The 12,486-nt window shown below is 40.4% G+C and overlaps 1 protein-coding gene across 1 annotated transcript in view; it reads right to left on the bottom strand.

Moving 5' to 3' along the window:
• Positions 1-10,590: 10,590 nt before the first annotated feature.
• sgsm1a (small G protein signaling modulator 1a) overlaps positions 10,591-12,486 on the bottom strand; it is a 138,591-nt gene continuing 136,695 nt past the window's right edge. Inside the window, exons 25-26 of the mRNA XM_060844131.1 lie at positions 11,648-11,815; positions 10,591-10,705 (exon numbers count right to left, since the gene is read on the bottom strand). Coding sequence (XP_060700114.1) covers positions 10,617-10,705; positions 11,648-11,815 — 257 coding nt within the window. The 3' untranslated portion in view covers positions 10,591-10,616. The remainder of the gene's footprint in view (positions 10,706-11,647; positions 11,816-12,486) is intronic.

Raw genomic sequence — 12,486 nt, 5'->3', positions numbered from 1 at the left:
GAATCTACTGTTGTCCCAACCTGACACAGGGAGGGCATTCAGTTCTGCCTAGTGTGACCCATAATAGATAAGACAAGAAGTGGTCCGTAGTAATCCCACCATTTTTGAGAGGCAGTGGGGAGAAAAAGTTACGGTGGAAAACTGCCACTCACAAGAAGGGGAATGCAGATGGAGAGCTCTAAGACCAGTGTAAAGATTCACCATGTCAGATGCCATCATCCCTTTCTTCTGGAAGCTGGGTTAGGTCAGTTGGCTGGCCAGCTGGTTTGTAATGCACAGTGATGCCAACAGTATGGATTCAATTCTGCACTGGCTGAGGTTACAATTAAGGGCTCTTCTTCCCAACTTTACCCCTCACCTGAGAGTTAAATCACTATTCGTTGTCTCCCTTTCTGAGACAGCAGCCCTATGGTCCAATGAGACACTAACGACTTTACCTTTTATCAATGGCCTGCTTTCCGCTAACATTCTATGAACGTTAGAACAGATTTAACTGAAGTGATTAACGATATAAGAAAGCATAGAATCAGTAAGTTGTTAACTTTACCGGTGACTATGTCTATCAAATATTTTCATGAACCAACATTTATGCTGTACTGATTTCATCCCCATTCATAACACAACAATATTGATGGAAAAGCCATACACCATCTGATGCTGTTGGTGCTTTGCATTTCATTCAAGGAGTTCAATTTGCTGTGGCCCCAAGCATGATGTAGTCTGGAACTATGGTTAGTGATGGTTGAGGGGGCCCATTCCTTTCCATCATGTGGCTGATCAATAATCTCTCTGGCTCTTACAGATTGCCAATGGCATGTGTTGTATGGATTTACATGTTGATACACAACCTGTTTGACTGTCATATGAACACACCTTCCTTGGCCATCAAGACTTGGAGTGGGAGCTTCTGATTCAGAGACAGAGAGACACCAACCACCGCATCAAAGACCTCCACATATTTGTTTAGTCAGTAAATGGGAAAAAAAAACCTAAAGCAGTAAACCAGAATACACAGTACAGCATTTTCATGTTATGACTATTGCAGAGCATTAAAATATGATTGTGTGTGTGTGTGTGTTGCACACAGGTGGGTGAAGGAGTACCCATGATTACCAACCCATTTGAAATGGAGTTCTTTAACCAAAAGAGTTGAAAATCACTGACCCAGCGAAATGAAGCTGCATATATTGCAATAAGATTGCATGTGAATAAAATGGCATCCAATGGAGGTCATATTTGTGCACAATTAGGCCATTAATATAAGATGGTCCAAGAAATCCTGTAGGGAATTGAGAATATATGTCTTTAACCAGAGACTGATGGGAATGTGGAAATCACTACTACTGGGAATGTTTGAATGATATAGGTGCATTTAATTCTGGAACAGAGAGGGAAGGGAATACAGCATAAACATCAGCATGAACCGTTTGGGCTGAAAGGCCTGTTTGTGTGATATATATCCTATGATCTGGTTCTCACTGGGGTTGCAGTTCTTGATGTGGCCAACTGTCAGATTGGGCTGGACAAATATTCTCAAATCTTAATCCAAATTTGAGAATGAGCCACTTAAAGAACAGGGAGAGATTGAGTTGAAATGCCAAAAATATTCAACAGAGGACAGAATTCTAATTATTTTGATGTCTGAATAGCTGTTGTTACCTCAATCTTTGTGTGTGCAGCCCCCAAAAAGCTCACCAAAACTTAAGTGACATCCCTCCCACCCGATAATCTTTCACTGCTGGATGAATCCATTTCAAACTGTACAAAATCCACAAACTCACATCCAAAATACTTGGAACATTTATATATTTATTTATAGATATATCTCATATTTAAAATACACTCACCATAGAACTTATATATATATCTTTTAAATAATTTTATTTTCCTGTTAAACTGCCAATTTTTAGAAAAGAAATTCAATGATAAAATATATATTTTACTACATTATAAAGTTACCACATGTTGACAGTGCTTCAGCGAGAGCCTCAAGACAAAGAGAGACAAACCATGACAGTACGTCAGGGTGTGTACACCACAAAATGGCACAGGTTCCCAAGACTGCATTTCACTGCTTTTAAGAAACTCTACAAATTAGCATAGCCTAAACTCAATTAGCCCATCAGAAATCTTTTCTTTCAAAATCAGGGTGTCTGCTTGTGCATTATTTTTAATTAAACTTTAGACTGGGAATGTATAACAATCAATGGTGACATTAGCTAGTAGTTATGATGCTACATGAAGCTAAATGAGGATATGGGGCGTTGATGTTTTGACAGCTGAAGGACACCATCTGTAAATGGTCTAAATAAAATCTTGCACACTTTTCTGGAGATTCTTTAACAAATCTCAGGACATGATTGAGCTGCGCACTGACTGCTGATCTTAACCCGACAATCAAATTGGAAATTGCTGGAAAAATTCAGGTTTTGCAGTTACTGTGGAGAGAAAGGAAAGTAAATGTTTTGAGTCCAATGGCCCTTCATCAGAACTGGTAGTAGCTAGGAAAAACTGGTGTACAATATATATGCTGAAGATGAGGGTGAGGGAATTAGTGGGGTAAGGTAAAGGAGTAACAGGATAAGTGGAAACAGTGCCCAGATGGGAGGAAGAGAATGAGGCAAACAGAGGGAAGATTTGCATCCGAGGAGCAGGAATATTGACGTTTAGGGCAATAGACAGATTGTAATCTTCATAGAACAGAAAGAGGAAGAGGAAGAAATGTGACTGTATATTGGAATACATTTATAGAATGTCTGAGGATGGTTTAGAACAAGAAGAAAATGTAAACTGTAGAAATACTTATGTCAACAATGGTAATAACAATGGTGAGAGTCCATTAAATCTAAATACTGTATGTTGTTAAATTATAGTACACATCATACAAAGATATGCTGACTTGAGCATCTGAGGAAATGTTAGTCTTAGAGGCCATGAAATACAGTCTAGTTCTTCACAAAGATTAGAACTGCAAATACTGTAAGTATGGGGCAGTGTTAGCAAACCACAGCACAGTGCAGACACTGCAAAGGAACAAAACGACAAAGGATTCAATATTTTGCATACAAAATGGGCAAATCAGATATTTATTGCTGGAGAAAAGCAACATGCTTTCAAAGATTGTTGTGTTGCACTCATCAGAACAGAAGCAAGAATACCAAAATTTAAAGGGAGAACAATTTTTACGGCACACAAAAGGGATTCTGATAACTTAATGAGATGAGTTTAATTGGTTGGGGCATTTTCATGGAGAATACGTTATGGCACCATTGTCCCCGATGCTTTAGTTTAATTCCCTAAAGGCACAATGCCTGGACATGGTCCTTTTACTTGCAGAGGACATGTGCTGCCAATGATTATATACAGTTTCTTTCTATTGCAACCGCACCATATTGCATGCCTGACTTTTAAAAATGAAAAGGCCCGACAACATTTTATTCTGTTTAATTTAGATTTAGGTTCATTGTTGAAATTTACGCATTTTATAGATTGCTCTCCAAGATTCCATTTTTCTTTAACAACTGATGGAATACATTAATTTGGCAGCTTTTAAAATGGTAACACTGTACTTGAAACAATCCAGCTCATTAATGGATTGGTCTGTGGCAGGAATAGAACAGGTTTGGAAAATAAACATGGGGATCACAAACTGTTGAAAGATCAATTCCTTGTCACTTTGCCTTAGAATCCTCACTACATCAGCAATGGGCTCTTGTTGAGACTTAATATCCCCTGAATGTATTTCCAAGGTCCGCATTTAAAAGAACATATTCACTTGATTGATAAAGTTAAACCAGATATGGCTTTGAATGGTGATACAGGCTGACCATGAAGTGGTGAAAAAGTTGCAGTGCCTGTGCGGAGACACATGGATAAGTAACTTACCCTTGAGCAAGGGAATATATGCCCCTTTGTATAGTGACTGGCATGGGATGAGATCACCTCCTGTGAGAGCGGTGGAAAATTTGAGGTTATTCCCTTTGTGTGAAGGTGTGAAGCCCATTGCTGACATAAGATGATCCAATTAAATATAAACCAATTGAAACATTAACAGAACACAATATCAAGAGAATGGGACACAGAAGGGAATTGTGGCCCACATTATAAAGCACTAAGTGGCTCGTTTTTGTCTCTTTAGCAAATGCACAATTCACTTCTACTATATATATATTATATAATATATATATATTTATCTTCATATAGATACCTTTTCTGTGTTTAAACATTTACAATAGATAATGTCTACAACATTTAAAAGCAAATAATTTCCATTTACAGAACAACATTTTACATCAGGCAGTGACACAGAGACACTTTCAAAATGTACAAACGCTTTGGATTTTGCAAGTCAGACACATGGGCACTTGGGCTATAGAAGCCATCACTTCTGTATACTGAAGGAGCCCTGGTACACGCCTTGCTGTGCGCACACGAAAGCACTGGGTGGTGTTGTGTGATTTCCTTGCTATCATACTTCATTCAAGCCTCACCAAGGAGGCAATCAGGAATTGTTTCTCTTGCAAGCCAGTATGAGTTGTTTGCCAACAGAGCAGTGGAAATCAACCTTCAGAAAATGCCACTATTCTGTTCAATAATGCTGCCAGCCCATTTAAAATTACTTGTCTTGAGTGGTACAGTCAGGCCTTCAACATTTTCCTGTATTGTGCTAAAGATGAAGCATACTTTGACTTGCCCCAGGCTTGCAAGAATGAGAAATTGCTGAAGACACTAGGTTGGGGGTGGTTTGATGTATTGGAAGTTTGTGCTCATACTCATTATCTTCAAAACATACACACGCAACGGAATTAAGGAATTAAAATTTCCTGAAAAGACAAGGTTAGTACAGAGAAACACCAGGGAAACCAAGTATATACAGTAATGAGTGGTTTATGCTAAATTATTGTTAACATTAATTAGCAGATTCCAGAATTCGCAGGAACATGTGGGTACGTATTCACCATTATCAGTGCATTTGATGTGTTATTTCTCTACCACTTCTCTATAAAATAGCTTTCTCCACCTTTTCACACTTCTTCCTGAAAACAGCAAAGCTCATTTACATAATGTTTTAAACCGTGACTGTTATCATTTCAAAATATTTTTCAGTGGACCTTCATGGCTTTCCTCTTCCAAAGAATGACAATACAAAGTTTCAGAAGTGCAGTTGAAGGTTAAACATATTAATCTCAGCATCCACTGAGAATTATTTTAAAAATGATAACAAACACAGTTTTAAACATTATGTAAATAAAGCTTTACAGTTGTTAGGAAGAAGTGATGAGAAGGTGGAAGAAGTCATTTTATAAAGAAGTGGTAGAGAATTAATACATCAAATACCATCTACCAAAAGAGAAGGTCAAGAAATGGCATTTTGGGTGTTACAAACTAAATCCAAAGTCTTTCATTTGAAAGTTTGTTACAACTTTTCTTTTGTTTAATGGTAACCACCCTTATCTCTGTTACAATCAAGTGCTTTTAAATTGACTGCTAATGGGTCCATTTGCTTTGCCTTTGATTTTTACAAGCTCAGGCCACTTACAGATTTGGTTTTCTCTCACCTCACCTGTTATGTCTAAAAATGAACCCATGAACTAGCTCCAATATTCATAATGTGGGAGTGGCACTGAAGACATCAGAGCACAGGAATCACAAAGCAGGTTATATTTAGGGAGAGACAAGACTAACACAACTGAACATTTTAAATTCCATGGTAATACTTTGATATGTGTAACTTTAAGACCTTTGGCATGTCATTTTCAATGCAAGTCCAAAAAAATACTTTTAATGTTTGCTCAGCTCTGGACAGACCTAGGGGATTAACAGGCAGAACATTAGGGAAACGTTTAGCTAAATTAGAACCAACATTGAACAGAGAAAACCTAGCTCCCTTTTTCACTGTACAGCCAGTCTCGCCTGCAAGAATTGAACTGACACCAACTAAAAATGGAGGGAAACAGGAATGCATCAAAAACTTAACCTGTCAAACTTTCAGTTCAGCTGGCATCAGGCTGGAATGGCTAGAATCCAAGCTCCTGTCTTCCCTGTTCTGAGTGCCCATGAGAAGCAATTTTGGCTACAAGTATGAATTTGCAAAAGACTAAAGGCTTTGAGGTGTGTGATACAGCAAGTGGACCATACAGGCTGGAGAATATATGCTACGGGCTATGAATGTATTATTTAATTCCATGTGCTGCGAGGCGAAAAACAGGAGGAGGAACAACAGAGTAACTACAACTCACTTCCAGTGCAAAAACTCCACCAGCCTTTTGACATGGCCATATTTAAATATTAGCATCTTGTGCTGGTGAAAAACTTCGCAACCAATTTTCAAGATTAATTTGGAATTTGCTGATGATTGACTTCGGAGGGAAGATTGACATCTCCTTCAGGTTTGTCTCAAAGATAGAAATGTGTGTGGAGGTGTGAAGCTACATGTGGCAACTACTAATGGGATGGGGGGAGGTTAACTGATCAGAATGAATAGCCAGGGTAGGAATGAAAGGAATGTGGACGGATCAAGGAAATCAAACTCTAGAAAGCAGCAAAATCAAAGAAACTAAAAAGCAAGAACAGGAACAAAAGACTAGGAGACACACAAAATAATTTGGGTCATTCCAACAACACCATTGTAGTGTTCCTACCACAGAGCCAGGAGGCCTAGGTTCAGGTCTCACCTGATCCAGACCTGTGTAATAACATCTCTGAGCAGGTTGATTTGGAAAAGGTCCACCATGTACATTTCATCTTCATATCAGAGTTAAGAAGAATGAGAGGAGATTTCATAGAAACCTTACAGTTTTAACAGGACTGGACAGGATAAATGCAGAAAGAATGTTTCCAACAATCAGGGAGCCCAGCACCAAGTGTCAGAGTCTAAAGGTTTTTGGCCTGGAGATTCGGAGAAATGTTTTCATCCAGAGAGTGGTGAGTCTGTGGCATTCTCTGCCACAGAAATTGGTTGAGGCCAAAACATTTAATATCTTCTAGAAGATGTTAGATATAGCTCTTAAGACTAATGAGATCAAAAGAGAATGTGTGAATAGGCTTCTGAGCTGGATGACCAGCCATGACCATATCAAAAGGTGGCGAATCAGTGTTGGCAATCTTGAATCCATGTAGTACCTTCCCTAACCTCAGCACAATCCAAGGCCCATACAGTGAATGAAGTACCTTTGAAATGTAATCACTGGTGTAACGTAGGAAATACAGCAGCCAATTTGTGCAACTTATTTCCATGAGAACAATGTGATTGTGTCAAACAATCTGCCTTGTACTAATGTTGATTGAAGGGTAAATATTAGCTAGAATATCAGGGATATCTCCTCTACTTTTCAATTTAGACACTGATTCTGGGTTGTTGACATGTTCGCCACATAGATCCAACCCTACTCTTACCCTGAATTTAATAAATACAAGCAATGGACGTGAAATCAACCTTTGCTGGAAGGCATGAAGTGATGCTTTTGTTTTCCTGTGCATAGCAAACTCAGCAATGGTTTTTTAAAAATTGAGGATAAGAGGAATGAGAAAGAAATAACACATTTTATTTAGGAGGAGTGGGAATGGTCAGAACCACATGAATACAGCAAAGGTGGTGAGATGGATGGAAAATTCATCTGACTGTGCAAAGTGTAATGTTTTGAATGAAAGGGTGATGTCTGACCAGCGTGCAAGGAGTTTTTCATAAAGGAAAGAACTCACTGGCCTGGGAACACTAGTTTTATACACCACCCATTGCTACTCTTCCTTCAATTCACTGGAGAGTAACATCCGGCAGAAGGCAGAGAGGGGTCAAACTAGCATTGTACCTGATCGCATCAGTTTCCTGATGGGTGCGCTGGGTTAAAACTGCTTCCCTAATATTTGAAGTCTTGGTTGATCTCATGGAGAAAAGAAGTATGTTGTATGGTGTAAAGGAGATTGTAAGGGTCATCATACGATGACTGAAGAATGTCGCTTGGGCGGCATGGTGGCACAGTGGTTAGCGCTGCTGCCTCACAGCGCCAGAGACCTGGGTTCAATTCCCACCTCAGGCGACTGACTGTGTGGGTTTCCTCCGGGTGCTCCAGTCCAAAGATCTGCGGGTCAGGTGAATTGGCCATGCTAAATTGCCTGTAGTGTTAGGTAAGGGTTAAATGTAGGGGTATGGGTGGGTTGCGCTTCAGCGGGTCGGTGTGGACTTGTTGGGCTGAAGGGCCTGTTTCCACACTGTAAGTAATCTAGTCTCACTGTTCGCTGTATTACTATGAAAAGTAAGGAAGGTGCAAACTTTGAGTAAATATTGAAGGGCTAAAAATTCAAAACCAGCTACACTATGCAGGTCATGTTGTTCTGTTAACAGATTCCCAAAGGAACTGCTTGACTCAGAACTCAAGTGCAGCAGGGGGAGAGTGGGAACTATTTAGGGATGTCCTCCAAAGATCTGTGAATAGATCAAACATTTCGACTGACTTGTATCAGTCTCTGGTTGTGAGACTTAGCATGTCTGTTTCAAGAAGGTGCCAAACATATCATGAGACATGAATCAACAACAAGTACCAGAGAAACTCAGCAGGCCTGGCAACATCTTGGAGAAAGATATAGAATTACCATTTCCAGCCCGGTATGACTCTTCTTCAAAACTCATCAAAACAGTCTGTTTAGGACCAGAGACCACATCAATGCAAAACCTGCCCCTTGCTGGTGAGTTACTCACAGCTATATAGGAAGTGTCAAATCTCCCAGAGTTTCTCGAGGCTTTTCCTCAGAGACGGCAGGGGATTGGGTAGGGATGGGGACTGGTGAACAAGAGGCACGGTGGCACTGCCAATTCTACAATACAGGCTTGGTTACATCTTCTCAAATATTTTTCTCTGATCATAAGCCACAAGAGAGAGTACCAGAGCTGTCAGGATTATCCCATGACTACAGGTTACAAGCAAAAGTAATCATTTGCATTATGTACCACCTTCTTCCACATCAGGACACCTGCAGCCAATGAGTTATATTGAAGTTCTGTTGTATTGTTGCAATGTAGCTCATGTTGCAGCTGAACTGATTACCGTCCAATAAATGTTAATAAGACAATGATCTTTGTCATGGTGTAGGTGAGGCATAGATACAGAAGAACTCACCTGTTCTCCTTCAAATTAGTTATCCTTCATTTTGTCCTGAGAGGGCAGTTGGGAGTCTCGGCATGACAACTTGGCTGAATGATGGTATCTCCAACGATGAGCATTTGATCAGCCCCTCACTGGAGGAACAGCTCAAATCACTGGAGTCGAACCAACAACTTTCAGACTCAAAGGTTAGAGTGCTACTCAATGAGGCCTAGTTGAAAATATAATCTGAATCCAACCCAACCTAAAGGAGTCTACATAAAGACTTATGGATTCCAAAGACAAGTCACATAGGACTGAAATGTTAACTCTCAGTTCTCTATCTACTGATGCTGCCAGACCTGCTGAGTTTCTTCAGCATACCGTGTGTTTTGTAAAGACTGAGTTGGACTATATTGGTTGGAGGCAGGAACTGCTGCAAAGTTCAAAGGAATAGGGGCCAATGGCAAAAGCTAGAATCAGGGCTCCTATAGGAAACAGGATTCGGGCAGCAATTACAACACTGCGTAACAGGACTGGAAAAAACAGGCTGACAATTGTGATTAAATCTATTTCTGGAAGTTTCATTATAGGCCTTGTCTTCCCACCCTGCCCTCCTCCAATGTTCTAGCCATTACTTGGCCAACATATCCATATGGTGGTATGCTGCCCTCATATTCCGATTAGAGGGCAAAAGAGAATCATTGTTCGATTAGTTGATGAATGACTGTCCACCAAACCATCATTTCCTCTTACCCTGATTTTCAAGACTTTTATAAAGCAAATAACTATGGATGCTGGAGATCTGAAACAAAAACAGAAATTGTTGGAGAAACACAGGAGGTCTGGCAGCATCTGTGAGAAGTGAACCAAGAGTTTTGGATCCAATGACCGGTTCTGAAGAAGTGTCATTGGACTTGAAATGTTGACTCTGTTTCTCTCTCTACAGATGCTACTACAGCTGCTGAGTTTCTCCAGCAATTTCTGTTTCAATTTTCAGCACCCACCATTCTTTGTTTTATTTTAAGGTTTGAAAGGTCATTGCCTCATTCAACCTACCTTCTCATCATTGGCCCGAATCCCTTCACTCTGAGGTATTTCCTGAAGCACTTCCCAATACACTGTCTGTTTTGAGCATTCCTTGGTTGAAGAACTGCCCAGACGTTGTTTCTTATTACCTGAATTCCTCAATTTTAAACGGCAGTTCCCTGGCACCATGAACACTTTGCTGCACTGAATATACGCAACAGAACACAGGGAGACTGTACATGGCAAAAAAGGCCCACAGAACCAGCAATTGAGGGCTCCTGCAGCCACACTATTATGGAGAAATTCAAGGATTTTTAAGCCGCAGCCTTACGTGAAAACATCTCTCACTGCCACAGAACACACAACACCTGGAAACCAGATGTCCTAGAAAAAAGGTAACACCATAAATGACAATGTATGGATTGAATAGCTGGAGTGGCCCAGATTCCACCCACAATCCTTAGCAGATATGCTGCCTGGGTTGTTCGCTTCTCCTCCTCCTCCTCAGCTTCATTTATTTTCGATCAATGTCTGCACTTTGTAAACGAGGTCACGCGCCAACTTCAGCACCTGCTTTGCATCGTGATGCTCGGCCATTTCTAGAAGGAAAAACAGGAAGTTGGTAGTTGGCAGGGTTCAGAGGTTGAGCAGTCGACCTCAGGGTGAAACAGAAAGATTTTCACACACTACTGAGGGACAAGAGCTACTGGAAGAGAGAGCAGAACAACATCACTGACATAGAAATCAGCCATAATCACATGGAATGGCAGAGCATATTGAATGGACCAAATGGCTTCCTCCTTTTCTATTTTCTATATTTTTACATCTCGTCCATCTCGACCAGATTGCTGGTTGTGGAGGGGTGAGCGTTGTATCTTTCAATGGCTTCTAACAAGTCACTTTTCAGTTCATGAGTCTGAGTTTGATTTCCATTTTGATGATGTGTTTACCCCTCTAATGACACAGGTCTTTCAACGGCCTCCATCCTATCATGTGGAGAAGCAGGGATGAATGGAGTTGGATGGAGTGTAATAAATGTCATACAACAAAGAAGGACAGGTACAAATCAACCAAGACATTGCTGAGTGACAAAACACAGCAGAGGGATTGAATAGCCCACTCCTTTACCTATAATTTGACTGTGTGTTTCTACATATGTGTGTGTCTGTGTGATGTCCCTGTGTATCTGTGTTTGTGTGAGAATGTGTGTATCTGGCTGTGGTGTGTGTGTGACTGTGAGTGTGTGACTGTGCAGTGTGTCTTGAGAGAAAGTATGTGTACATACACATGTCTCTGGTTATGTGCGTGGATATGTCACTATGTGTGTGTGAGAGAGAGTGAGTGTGTTAATGTGTGTATGAGTGTTTGTGTGAGCATGTGTGTAAGAAAGAGTTACCTTTCTCTGCTCCAGTGGGTGAAGATTAGACAGCTTGATGAGCAGCTTCCGCTCACAACCACAGCTGTGAGAGACCAACCTGTAAATCATCGCCCAGCTATTTCAAAAGAAATCGAACTCTCAACCTGCATTGTGCCTCACTTACCATTGAAGAACTTGATGATGTCTGTGAAGTCCATGTTGTTTTCCAGGATGATGTCTCTGTAAAGTTCCACCAATGCCAATGCAATGAAGAGCACAAAGTGTGCAGACGAGGTGTACTTTGCTGCCCAAATGGTTTCCCAGACTGAAAACACGTCACCGTAGACCAACTCTGCAGAGGAAAGGAGGGCAAGGCTACAGAAACTCAAAGTACAAAAGATCTGTGGTTTGGGAGGGGGGGGGGGGCAGTGCTGTGTAATAGTGCAAAAAGGAGTAAATGTGACACTTTTGCTCCTACATCTCCTGCAAATATTGGAGCTTAGCTCCAGGAGTGCAGGATTTTTTTTTAGACATACAAGCATTCTTCAGGCTAGGTTAGGCTAAACATGAAAACTTAAACAGACCTATCTGTAATTCTTCGTTGATTCAGCCTGCTGAGAAAAAAATTCAGGGAGAAATATATGGATTACATGAGCTGGTGTTACCGATCAGCTTAGGGTAGCCAAATTTGTGTTTAATATTCAATGTAAAGAACTATCATAACAGGATAGTAATAAAAAAAAGGAATAATTTGAACAGACTAGCATCTGTTCATCAAATAACTGGGGGCAAAGTCCATTGTTTTGACTGCAACCTCATTGTTGTGTAATTAATTGTACTTGATCATAAAAAGAGTTGATTCTACAGTATACACTGACAAATCAAGTTGATCTGTCTCAATGGTACATATACATGTGCACACATTCTTATTCCCAGCTGTCATCATTGCGCATGCTTTTTTTTAGTTAACCTGTTCTGATAAGTCATGACTAATCTCTGGGGCAGATGGGATTTGAACCCAGA

The sequence above is a fragment of the Hemiscyllium ocellatum genome, chromosome 24, assembly GCF_020745735.1.
Source record: "Hemiscyllium ocellatum isolate sHemOce1 chromosome 24, sHemOce1.pat.X.cur, whole genome shotgun sequence".
Taxonomy (NCBI): domain Eukaryota; kingdom Metazoa; phylum Chordata; class Chondrichthyes; order Orectolobiformes; family Hemiscylliidae; genus Hemiscyllium; species Hemiscyllium ocellatum.
Note: the sequence above shows the minus strand (reverse complement) of the source record. Positions and strands in the feature narration are given on the sequence as shown.